The sequence below is a fragment of the Urocitellus parryii genome, chromosome 2, assembly GCF_045843805.1.
Source record: "Urocitellus parryii isolate mUroPar1 chromosome 2, mUroPar1.hap1, whole genome shotgun sequence".
Taxonomy (NCBI): domain Eukaryota; kingdom Metazoa; phylum Chordata; class Mammalia; order Rodentia; family Sciuridae; genus Urocitellus; species Urocitellus parryii.
The window spans coordinates 216,476,562-216,489,585 of record NC_135532.1 but is presented as its reverse complement, the minus strand read 5'-3'; the positions used below and the strand labels follow the sequence as shown (position 1 = coordinate 216,489,585).

Sequence of the window (13,024 nt, the reverse complement as noted above, 5' to 3'; positions counted from 1 at the left end):
ACTTCCTGAATCATTTTTCTTCACCCACTCATGTCCCTTTCTACCCTCTGCTGGCTTATCGAGGGCTTATGGGTCTTTTTCATAGTAACTATTTGTAGCTTTTATGTAATTTGAACATACGTAGCTCTTTTGAAATTTTTATGTTTGTGTATTATAAAATTGTTCATTTTTGCCTTAAGGGTTCCTAGTGGCTTAGGAAGACTTGTCTTATCAGGAAATTACTCTAATATTCTCTCTTAAAAAAAGTTCCTGAATTTTATCTTTTAAGTTTGACCTCTTTGAAACCTTTTTTGTCCATCAACTACAATGGAGACATGCTAATGCAGGAGCCTTCAAGTTAGTCCTGAAATGGAACCCAGCAAATGAAAACTCAGCACACAAACTCAGACAATTAACACCTTTCTTTTCTTTTTAAGCACAACCTACTACACAAACTCAAACATTTTTACTGCCACGACAACATCCAGAGATATGTGCACTTACACAAAATTAAAGTGATTTAAAAGAACAAAACACTGAATAAGATGCAGACTTCCTGACAGTTAGGCAGCACTTACCCATTCCCCTTTAACCTCCACCAGGAAAGCAAAGGTTTGAAAGCAAGGCAAAATACATGTTTAATGAAATGTCTTATTCTTACAGCATATCTAAACTCATTATCTAATCAAGCTGGGGGTCAACTAAGTCAATTCAAGAAAAGAATTTAGAATTGTGGTAACAGGACTAGGTTGAATATGTTCCTGAAAAAGAGCAATACTTTCTCATTAAGATACAGACCACTTGTAACATTCCATATCGTAGATGAAAAATGTTCGTCTCAATTCTTTTCTTTTTTGTGATACTGAGGACTGAACCCAAGGGGTGCTTTACCACTGAGCTACATCCCCAGACCTTTCAATGTTTTGGAGATAGGGTCTCCCAAAGTTGCCTAGAACTGGTCTTAAACTTGTGATCCTCCTGCCTCAGCCTCCCAAGTAGTTGGGATTACATATGTGGCCACCATGCCTGCCCTATTTGTCTCAGTTTTTAACTTACATAGTTGGTTTTTTTTTTTTTTAGTTGTAGATGGACACACTATCTTTGTTTATTAGTTTATTTTTATGTGGTGCTGAGGATGAACCCAGTGCCTCACACATGTGAGGCAAGCGTTCTACTACATACATAGCTCTTTTAAAATTCTAAATCAAACCCATATTGAAAGAAATAAAGCTGCTCATAGCAATGCAAAATTTGACCACTTCTAAGTTATTCTTAAGTGCACCACCGGATTAAGGAACTACTGTTTTCCTTCGAAAATCAATCATTAATAATAATAATTTAGGTCAACCACATTGCTTTGTTTTCTTTCTTAAACTAGTTCCTATAGCTTTAGTCACAATCATAGATTGTACAGTTTTTGTTGTTAAAGGACGTAAAATACAACAAAGCAAGATTCTAAACTTTTTATCTATTAATTTTCAGAGTAGTAAGGTAGATTCACCGTACTAAATTCACTACTTATTACATGATTCAAAGTTCACACAATTCAAGGGTAGGGGGAGATGCTTTGACCCCCAAATACAAAAGTTATCATTAGCAACCGTGAATGATAATAGAGTGTTTTGCATTTAAAACTATTTCTTAGAAACTACTTAACAGTAAATAGTCATCTAAACTCAGAAACTTCCACAGTTATAAATTAAAAAATATGCTAAGGTGTATTAAGAACATTGTCTTCAATAATTATTTAAAGTGATGTTTGGATATGTTTTTAAAATACAATCTTTCATTCTAATAAAAAAGAAAAAAGACTTGAGTTTATGCTTCAAAAAACTAAATGCTGACTACTGAATTTCACCCTAGTTGACACTACTGCAGTTGTCTGACAAAGTGGAAAAAGAGGCAAGATCAACAGAATCGACCCTCACTGGAGTCTTTCTTACCATAACTATATCTCCAGGCTGGATGGTGATTTCGTCATGACTTCTGGATTCAAAGGGATACAGTGCTCGGTAATACACCACTTTTACATTCTCCTGTGCAGAAATTGTAAGCGGGCCTTTTTCTGTGTACAAAAAATAGGGGGAGGGTGTGACAAAAAACATTATAGGAAACATCAAAGTATGATAAACCAAACAACCAAGGGCTTCTCTATTGTCCCTCAGATTAGCATCTGAACTATTTCTATCTACTCAAGGAATTTCTGAAACAAATATGAACAACCCTGCGCTGACAACTCAGACTCATCAGAGAGCTCACTAGTGGGCTCTCTTCAGAGGCCTTTCCAATGCTGAGTGCAGCAGGGCAACCTAAAGGTCCCTTCTTCCTTCCTCTTGGCCTGGGCTCCACAGGCACACATCTGCAAAGCATCAACACCTCTCATCCCCACCCAGGCTGTCCAGCACAGACAACTGTTAGGCTCTGATCCCAGGTCTGAATCAGCCAGGGAGAAAGGGAAGGGGAAGGGAAGCACAACTTTTAATATTAACAGATATGGAAATGTTATGTTTCAGGTATTCAACATGGTAATATAACACACAAATGCTGATTTCACCAAAAAGTTACACTGATATTCCTTGGTGAAGTCTTTTGCTACATTTCCTAGCGGGGAAAATAAATCAGCCTAAGGATGGGCCCTATATAAAAATAATTTAGATTTTAAATGAAATAAAACTTTTAAAAAATGTATACAAGTCAGGTGTGGCACACTCCTATAATCCCAGCAATTTGGGAAGCTGAGGCAGGAGGATCACAAGTTTGAGGCCAGCCTGAGCAATGTAGCAAGACCCTCAGAAACTTAGCAAGACCCTGTATCAAAATAAAGAATAAAAAATAAAATTGGTGCTGGGGTCGTGGCTCAGTGGTTCAGTGCTTACCTAGTATGGATGAGGCACTGAGTTCGATCCTCAGCACCACATAAAAATAAATAAATAAAGTAAAGGTATTGTGTCCATCTACAACTAAAAAAAAAAAAAAAAAAAAAAAAGAAAAGAAAAAAAAAATTAAAAAAAGAAAACAGGCTGTGGATACAGCTCAGTGGTAAAGTGCCCCCTTGGTTCAATTCCCAGTACCTCACCTCTTCACACAAAAAACAAACATACCAACATAGGATAATTTGATTCTAGTTAACGATAACTCATAACAACCCGCTTAACTTTTCTACTCAAGAACTACAAATATTTTCACACATATTTATCTTATCTAAAAAGCAGCAAAGACAAATTTTTACTTCCATGTGGTCTTGAACTCTGTGATACAAAAAATTCTCTCACTGACCAAACAAGATAAATAAATCCTCATTTTAAACTAGGAGGAAATACCAGGAACTTCAGCCATGGTGCCAGAATCAACTCAATATCCCTACTCCCATCCCTGCACACTGTGCACAACATAAACAAGTAAACCTTTATGAAATGGTTTGGAAGTGTATTTCATTTCTTTCTGTATACTAGAGCGCTAAAAAAGGACACTGACCAAACTAATAAAACCAGTATAATTTACCACACAAACCAAAAGTCATCACTGTCTCCTACTAAGAATTATTTGCAAAGCTGTACACAACCAAACAAGGATTTTCAAAGTATATTTTAGCTTGTATCTGATGATATTTATATAGACAGTTTTTTATAGTCATTTCAATTATCCTTCACATCTTTTTTTTTTTTAAAGAGGCAAATTATGTACAAAGGACACAACAGTCATACTTCCCAAAAAGTAGAAAACAGTGAGTGAGTGCCACACTGCTATAGGCAAGGGAGAAAGTTGCCAGATCTTGTTGCAGAAACATCCTAGAAATTTCTGGCAAAAATATCAATCAGAAGCAACCAATTCTTTTTGCAAGACAGGTCATCTATATAGACAACCATCGTTAGTGATGTTAGGCATAGGAGTGGGGTTTGATAATGGAACTTGATGCCACAGAGGAAGCCTGGATGCCAGTGGAGTGGAGCAGAGGCTGTTTAAATAGAGTTTTAATGATTCTGAGGAAGGAAGAGCTGCACTGTCCAAAACAAGAGACTGACAATCTCATCTCTGTGATGTACATGAGACAGGGCTGATTAGACAGACCATTTCTCAACAGGCTCTTGGAGAGTGTTGACTTATTTTCTAGAATCCTTTTTTTCTCCCCCTTCCTGGTGCTGGGGATGGAACCTGGGCCTTGTGCATACTGGGCAAACCCTCTACCACTGAGCAATACCCCCAGCCCCTAGAATCAATCTCTTTTGGCATCTAATACCTGCAGTGGACCAGGGTGCTTGAACAGCTGGCTTAGCTGGTTCTTGGTGTGGATGGAAAAGCCGACTCAGTTTGTCTTGTGCTTCCTGTTTGCCTTTTTCCTCGCCATCCTTCTTTTTGACACTGTCTTCCCTTTTTAGCTTATCTTCCTCGTGGAGTTTTCTTGGCCGCTGATGCTCATCCTCCTGCTGCACGTGCTCCAGCCACTGTTTGTCCCTTTCCTGAGCTCGTCTGCCAACAAAGATGCTTGATTATGGTGAGGAAGCAACTCCAATTGAATACTACTGCTGTTTTTTTTTTTTTTTTTTTCCACTAAAAAGCTCCTAGTCGATGAGCTGCTAAACAGCAAAGGAATATTGTTCTTCAGATAGAGCAACTCAATCAATGAAACAAAGGCTTTCGGGGCTGCAATTCTGAGTGAGACAAAAATCACATGATTTAGAAAAATCCAGAAAGAAAATATGTGATGTATTTCATAAAATGGTTGTAAGAATAAGAAAAAGACACTTCTCAATGTTGAAACTGGTATTAAACTACAAAAAACAAAGCCACAGAACACAGAGGATCATACCTTTTATGAAGATAAACTGTACCCCAAAAGCTGAAAATGCAATATTGCTTAAATAAGCCCATGATCACTGAGAGCATTAAAGTTCCTCTATAGCTAAGGCACACCACACTAACATGCCCACATTGCTCCCAAACCTGAAGCTGAACGCAAGAGATTATTCTATTGACTTTGACTAATTTTTGTTGTTGTTCTGCAAAGTAGCTGAAATAGCTAAATTTAGGCCTAAAAATTATGTTGGCCTCAATCTGAAATTCACAGGGAAAGACTGGGAATGAGTTTTTGCTTATTCCATTCAAAATTTGAAACACTTAAAATAAAATTAATGTTCAATTTTATAATGATGATTACTGGCTCTCTATATATCAACTCCTTTAATGCAGACATCAGGCAGGTAGGACCTGTAGTTTTCCCATTTTATAGATGAGGAAGCTGAGGCATAGATATTACATAACCCATATCACGAAGCCATCCATGTCTATTCAATCCCAAGCAGCCTGCCTGGCTCCAGTGTCCACCTTGAACTACTCTCCTGTGACATGGCAATGCACAAGGGTCATCTTTTGGAATCAGAAAGCTGCCACAGGAACATTATATAAACAGAGCACACTTTTATTCTCCTTGTCAAAAAATTACATTTATTTCTACTTTATAAACATGAGAATTTAGTGCAGATTTTTTTTAAACTTAAACCTTAAACATTTTACTTACAATTTAAAAATTTTTTTTAATACAGAAAAAAAACAACCCACATTTATCAGAAGGGTAGAAATGTTAATTGTCATCCTTAACAAACAAACAAAAAAGACCACAATAAAAACAACTTTAAATTTTCTACCAGTGAAGGTCACCATATTTATATCATATAACCAGCTAATAGCTAAAGTTAAGTTTTGGGTACTATTTATGTAATTGGAATATCTATTACATATTATATTTATATTATGGTATTTTCAGTTTATTTCTACTCTGTAGAAATGCCAAAGTTTGGTGTAGCAGAGTATAAATAATGAAAGCATTTTACAAACTTTGATGATAAAAAGGGCAGAGTTAGAGTTAGTTGCCAAAGCCAGGGTGGTAATCCTTAGTCGCATCCCTCAGGGAAACCAAAAATAGTCCTCTAAGTCCACCCAAGATCACACACCCCCTCCCACTGGCATTAAGAAACAAAAACATAAACAAACAACAAAGTGGACTCAGAATATTCCATATACCTGTAAAGAAGTACACACAGGTGGGGCAGTTTAGAAGAGTTCATTCCCCAAAGGCAACAACCTGCCTTAGGGTCCATTTCTTCCTCTTTTCCATCTAATTTTAATAACTAATTTTACAATTTATAGCAAATCACTGGGATATTTGGTGATTCTTTTTGCTTAAGGGTCTAAAATTAACTAAAGTTCAAAAAGCAAATACCAACTAACAAAATCAGACACACCAAAAGGTAACAATTTCCATATTTACTCAGAATGAATGTTATAAGGAAAAATAAACTGCAAACACAAACATCCAAACAAAAAAGACATAAAAATGAGTTCCTATCCTAAGCAGCAGTGGCAAATCGTATCCTTTTGTACTCAAGCTGAATTTGCAGTTGCATAAAAGAAGAAAAGAGACAGAGAGGCACAATCCTGGTCTTGCTGGAGAAGTCCTGTGTGGCCAGCCAGCTAGGGGACTTTGATTTCAAACCAGGCACTTTGACCGACACCGTTATTAAAAGGCTGTGGACTGGAAACGTATTTTGGTCATTAGCATGCAAATGAGCCAACCAAGTGTCCCAATTTCCTTGTATAATTCCATTTATCTACATAGGAGAGCTCTGGGAACTAACCAAAACCTTCAGGGGGTACTTAGATATACAAAGATTTATGATACATGTGTTTGTGCCTGTCTATACACACATTAAAGACTGAAGGCTTTTTCTGATATAGTAACTCCCTGGAGAAGCCAGACAAAGAAGAGTAAATACTTGAAGTTTCTTCCCAATGGGACCACAATCCACTGCAAAGACTCACCTTTGGGCTTCTTCTTTTTGCTTTTCCAATTCTATGATCTTTCGTTCCTGTTCTTTCTGTTTCAGTCGTTCAGCCTCTATGGACTTTTGTTTCTGCAACTGCTGCTTATTATGTATTTCTCTTAGTTCCTATAAATGATCAAGACACCATTTATGTAATGAAACGAGGGGACAGGCATTAACTGTTTATCAGCATGCAACATTTCACAGTGGGGAGCCTAGGGCACTTAGGAAATGACATTCAGGGCTGAAGAACATCAACTTGGAAAACTAAACTCTCTCTACATTTGACATGACTGATCTCCAACGGCTGCTCAAGATTATATTCCAATGAGCCACAACACATTATACCACTTCTCATGATTTGATCTAGAAAGAACTTGTTCATGGGGGCCAGTGGAGGAGCTATACTGACAAAGGCTCAGTGATAACATGGAAACTTAACCCTTTTTTAAAATTTTTCTTTTCTTTTCTTTTTTTTTGGTACCAGGGATTGAAGCCAGGGGCGCTGAACTACTGAGCTACATCCTCAGCCCCTTTTTATTTTTGTATTTTGAAACAGAGGCTCACAAAGTTGCTTAGGACCTCACTAAGTTGCTGAGGCTGGCTTTGAACTCATGATCCTTCTGTCTCAGCCCCCCAAGCTGCTGGGGTTTCAGCATGTGCCACCATACCCGGCTACTTAACCCATTTTAAGACACTGTGATGTTCCTCAATAAAATCTTATGGTTCTGAGAATGAATCCTCACCTACCTTCACTGGCTTAGAAAACATACACACCTCTTCACACATTACCTCTATAAAACTTCTCCTTCTTATGACACTGCCTTATAGGAAATAGACAGCTCTGCTCCATGACCTTATTTCTTCCCCTACCCAAGTGTGTATTTTTCCTCAAATCATAACTCCTCCAGATCCTATTCTCTTACTAAATCCATGGATGAGGTTGCCAGTGGCTTTAAACTAAACCAGAAGTCAGGTTGAAAGTAAAGAGGTCATTTGATACCAGTCCGAGGAATAACCTTAATCTCCTTCCCAGACTACTGAAAAAAAAAATGCATTCTATGACACTGAATCACAGGTTTAAACACTCAAAAGAATCCAAAAGAAGAATAAGGAAACAATTGTTGAGGAGGAAACCTGTTCCATAGGACTCCAATGGTCATTAATAGATTCAGCCACCAAAACTCCTCTTACTTGGGTCAACAATAGATAAGGTATGTCAAAGTTGTAGCTCAGTGGTAAAGTGCTTGCCCACCAGCATACAAGATGTTTTGTTTTTGGCAGTGCTGGGGAATTGACCCAGCTCTGCTGGGGGTGGGATGCTCAGTAGAGCCAGGAATGCATTTCTAGTTGACTCCTCAGTCTTTCTAACTAGAGCTGGTGCTCCCAATGGGCAGCTTGGGGTCAACATAGTGAGATTTGGGATTAAGGCCTGCCCTGTCTTCTATCATTTTGCTCTCAGGTAAATCTAAATGGGCAGTTTTCTTTCAGGCTCCCTATCTTTAGATTCGTTCTTGATCAACAAAGAGAGAGATTATCTGTAGCAGGTCAATGTTTAGAAAAAAGCCCCAAGCATTAAACTAACCTCTTCTTACTAGACTGTTACAAGAATAAAGCTGGAATGTATATACAAGTGTTTTGGAAACTATAAAAGGCTTTGAGAGGCTTAAAAGGGAACAAAGAGATACAGAAAAAACTGGAGATTAGAGGAGTATGGGAAGAAGGTACTGGTACGGAGAGAAATTGGAGAAAAGGTAGAAGATAGGAAGAAAGGAAGGGCTTTGTGGAAAACACAGCAGACAAGCCCAGGAACTTTCAGGCAGGACACAGCAGGGACAGGCAACTCTTAAAGTGAAAATTGAAAGGCTCTTTGCTATGGCAACAGCCTTGGGTACAGGGCTTCTGAATCAGAAAGGACACCTGGGACAGGAGCTCAGCCAGTGATGGGGCAGAGGTTGTCAAGAATGGAGACTGAAAATTAACAATGTAGCCTCACTCAGACAGTTGGAAGTTCTGACTGCGAGGTGAAAGCCAACTCTAGAAAAAAAGAATTCCATTGTTCATTACCCTCCTCACTGCCTTATTGCAGAACGTTAAACTTAATTTTAATGTGTTAAAATTCAGCCACATTAGTTTTCATAGTAATTTGGAATCAAGAATAAATAATAATCTCTAATTAATGAGAATGAAAAATCTGGTTAATATTTTAAAGAGAAACAAAATGAGCCAAATCCTGTTGTTAAGAATAATCTGCATTCTTGGCTCAAGTCAGTATCTCTGCATGAAAAGGGGAACTGGGATGGAGTGATACTAAATCAACCTCTGCCCTAAGGGAGAGATCAGAGCCCAAAAGTCAGCACATGCAAATAGGAAAGACCTCATCTATCATTAGTTCAATGGCAAAGACCCTTTACAAGGAAGCATAAGTCACAGAAAGATCCAATTTTTCCTATTTGGAATTTCATCCTTAATAACATAGAATTCATATATAGATCCTAAAATAATTTATTGTTAAAAAAAAAAAAACAGCCCTGTAACTACAAGGTCTTGAGAACCAAGACATCTGGGTCCTAACACCAGGCCCCTGACACGGGCCAGCAGCTGAATCACAGAGTAGATGATCTTTAGGGTTTATTTTAGTTCCAGGAACGGTTGTATTCTCAGACAGTATTCATCACATGAAAATGTACTCTTAATTTATATCAGTGTCTCTTTAATTAGGATGCTATTCTTACTGCAGGAATAATCCAAAAAGGAATGAACAAAATAACCATGAGCTGAAGTCAAATACAAAAGACAAGAAATGATAGCGAGGAATACAAGTTTAGTTTACTGTTCAAGAACCTTTACATACAAAAAAAAAAAAAAAAAAAAACCCAAGAGAGAAATGAATTACAGTAGATGGGGTAGAGAGAGAAGATGGGAGGGGAGGGGAGGGGGGATAGTAGAGGACAGGAGGGGCAGCAGAATACAACAGACACTAGTATGGCAGTATGTAAAAAAGTGGATATGTAACTGATGTGAAACTGCAACATGTATACAGGGTAAAAATGGGAGTTCATAATCTGCTTGAATCAAATGTATGAAATATGATATGTCAAGAGCTTTGTAATGTTTTGAACAACTAATAATAAAAAAAATTTTTAAAAATGTAAAAAAAAAGAACCTTTACATATTTTTAAAAGTTCTTTATTTTATTCAGGATAAATGTGTTAATAGCAGTGATATTAAAGATATTTAGTTAGAGGTACAGCACAAGTGGAACATAGACTGCCATGTGCCAGGTAGTCATGGGCACAAATGAAGATGTTTCAATTTTCCTAAGAATCACACTACACATTTCCTTCCTATACTGAGCTCTAGTGATTGGATGTGGATTGGTAAATTAATTTCCAGATACAGTCAAGACAGATGGAAATAAAGCCAGTAATCTGTTAGGAAGTGCTGGAAAATGAAAAAGTAACAAGAAGTGAATTTAAAGAATCTACAGAAGAAATTATGCCAATGAGACAGTTTAAAAAACAATTTTTATTTTTTTAAAATTTTGTTGAGAGAGAGAGAGAGAGAGAGATTCTTTTTTGTAGATGGACATAACACAATGCCTTTATTTTTATGTGGTGCTGAGAATCGAACCTGGGTCCCGCCCGTTCGAAGCGAGCACTCTACTGCTGAGCCACAATCCCAGCCCAACAATTATTTTTAAATATATCAAATATGTGAAGGAAGAAAAAATTTAAAATATATTTATTTCTGAGCATAAATAGGTTCAGCACTATAGCACAGGTTGAACCTATCTATGGAACTACCTAAATAAGTTGCTGCTTCAAGTACCGCCAAGGAAATGGAACTTGTGGGAGCCATAAAATAACAGATGTCAAAGAAGGTAACAGAAGGCTCTGGCAGCTTAAAATCCAGATTTGAAGACTGAGAAGATTTTCAATTATTTTCTTCATCCAAGTTAAACATTGCTGGGATACACAATCGATTTTAAGGCAATGAAGGTGATCTTATAGTAGTACTGGCAAGCATTCTGGGTCTTCTTTATCTTTGGACTTGGGAGTTAGATGGTACAAACCAACACGGGGAAAACATTTATAATTTTACCATGATAAGCTTTTTCAGAAAGTTAAACTTCTGAAAAGGTAATCTATAAATGCAAACATGTACTAAAAACTAGTGAATGGCTTTCGTTCCTTGGCCATAACAAAGCCCGTTTGGAACACTGAGTCCTTTCACACAGGGTGGCAGATGGCTGCACTATTTTCCCACTATTTTTCAATACTGTTAAAGAGACTCAAGTCCAATTACAATTATTATTTAAAGGCACCTTTTAAATTTTTTTCAGGAAAAATATTTCAAGGTGGCAAACAAGTCCGGTGTCATTAAATTGCTTAATTATCTAGGAAATTGTGAATTTATTATTGGGAGAAGTAACTAAGAAAAATTTTAACACACTAAATATAATAACTTCTCCTAGTGGGAACCTGATTACAGTGATCCTGCAAATTCTATTAAATGCCCATATACTTTATCACAATTATGTCTCTACTACAATAAAGGCAAAACGAAACAAAGAAACGACTAAGAATAAAAAAAATCAGCATTTCCTTCATGGCTCTTAAGAAAATTAAATTAGTTTTTCTAAAGCCAATCCCTCTACAATCACACAAATATGGCTGGTTATTGCTACAAGCGTACAACTTTATTGATTTTTCCTTAGTAAGGTCTACTCAGGGGTATGATACGTTCATTTTACAGTAGTTATAATGGGTAATAATTGAACATTGTCTCCCAATTAAGTATAATTGCTTTCTTAATAAATAAGAGATCATTAAACAAGCACTCAAGAAGAGGTAGCTACATGTTACAAACATGGCAAAAAAGGAAAAATTATATAATATATGGTATATATAAATTATAACAGTAAGTTTTAAAAAAATTTATTATGAGATAGGGTCTTGCTATGTTGTCCAGGCAGGGCCTGAACCTCCTGAATATCTGAGACTAGAAGCATGTACTAACTATGCCCAGCTTAAAATAATAAGATTTTTATCACCAATAACATGAACAGATTTTTAAAACTATAGATTTGAATTTCTTAACCAAAATCCATGAAAAAGCTTTGGCCCTATTTTAAAAACAACTTGCCAAATTTGGGGTATGTGGGCATTTTTCTGGTTAAAGGAGGCTCGTAGCTTTTATTTGGTTCTCAAAGGCTCTCCAATCAAAAACGGATTATAAACTACAATAAAAATTTGGCAAATCAAGATTCTGTCTTGTATTAGTTAAGATAAAATAAAAATCAACGTGCTTTTAATTTTCTTCCCTAAAGAGTGAAAAGCTCTTATTTCCTTAAAGAGCTAAGATATCTGAACCATAACACATCTTTTGGACATCCTATGGCGCATAGCCAAAGTGTTTCAAAAGCAATATGTTGGACAAATTGAATACCCAAGAAGATTCAACTATTTTTCCACTGAGAAATATGGCTCACTTTCAAGTTCACTGTAGATGGCTCTTCTATTACTATGCCAAAGGGCACAAAATCACTTGACTTAATTAACTGTGAATGTTTCTCCTTTATTTGCTCTGAGACAGTAAAAAACAGATGTATTATATGAAATGATATTATTTGAAGTATAAAATACCCACCTGAATAACATGTATGGGATTTCTTTTCATAAACACTACTTTGTATAAATGCCAATAAGGAGAAAACAATTAACTAGCAATATGGGCCTATGAAGGCTAGCAGTTAATATAAACTGATTTACTAATTTGAATGTCTAACTTTTTGTAAGGATTATTTTGCTTTGGGCCTTTTACTCAGGTTTTCTCTTAGAAATGAGAGACAAAAACAAATATACTCTGATTAAGTATTTATATTATACTTAAAATTATTTTTTTAAAAATTTAATCGATCTTATAAGTACCAGCATCAGAAATTCCAGGTATGTGTTTTTTTTCTGTAATCTAATATCTGTAACAAAGTTAAAAGTAGAAGGGCATTTATATAAATAATAATAATTTCTAACCCAGGAATAATATGTAGCACACAATATCAGAATTTTAAAAAGGCCTTCTGAGTTTTAAAAGACACTAATTTTTTCCAGTATGTTTTGCACACCTATAATCCCAGTGGCTCAGGAGGCTGAGGCAGGAAGATCACAAGTTCAAAGCCAGCCTCAGCAACTTAGCGAGACCCTGTCTTAAAATAAAAAAGAGTT

At 36.5% G+C, this 13,024-nt stretch overlaps 1 protein-coding gene across 5 annotated transcripts in view; it reads right to left on the bottom strand.

Annotated features, from left to right (window-relative positions):
- Positions 1-13,024, bottom strand: part of Itsn1 (intersectin 1) — a 207,796-nt gene that overhangs the window by 75,839 nt on the left and 118,933 nt on the right. For all 5 annotated transcript variants that reach the window (XM_077795394.1, XM_026393561.2, XM_026393563.2 and 2 more), the window contains exons 17-19: positions 6,796-6,923; positions 4,217-4,446; positions 1,923-2,044 (exon numbers count right to left, since the gene is read on the bottom strand). In XM_077795394.1, the coding sequence (XP_077651520.1) occupies positions 1,923-2,044; positions 4,217-4,446; positions 6,796-6,923 (480 nt within the window). The remainder of the gene's footprint in view (positions 1-1,922; positions 2,045-4,216; positions 4,447-6,795; positions 6,924-13,024) is intronic.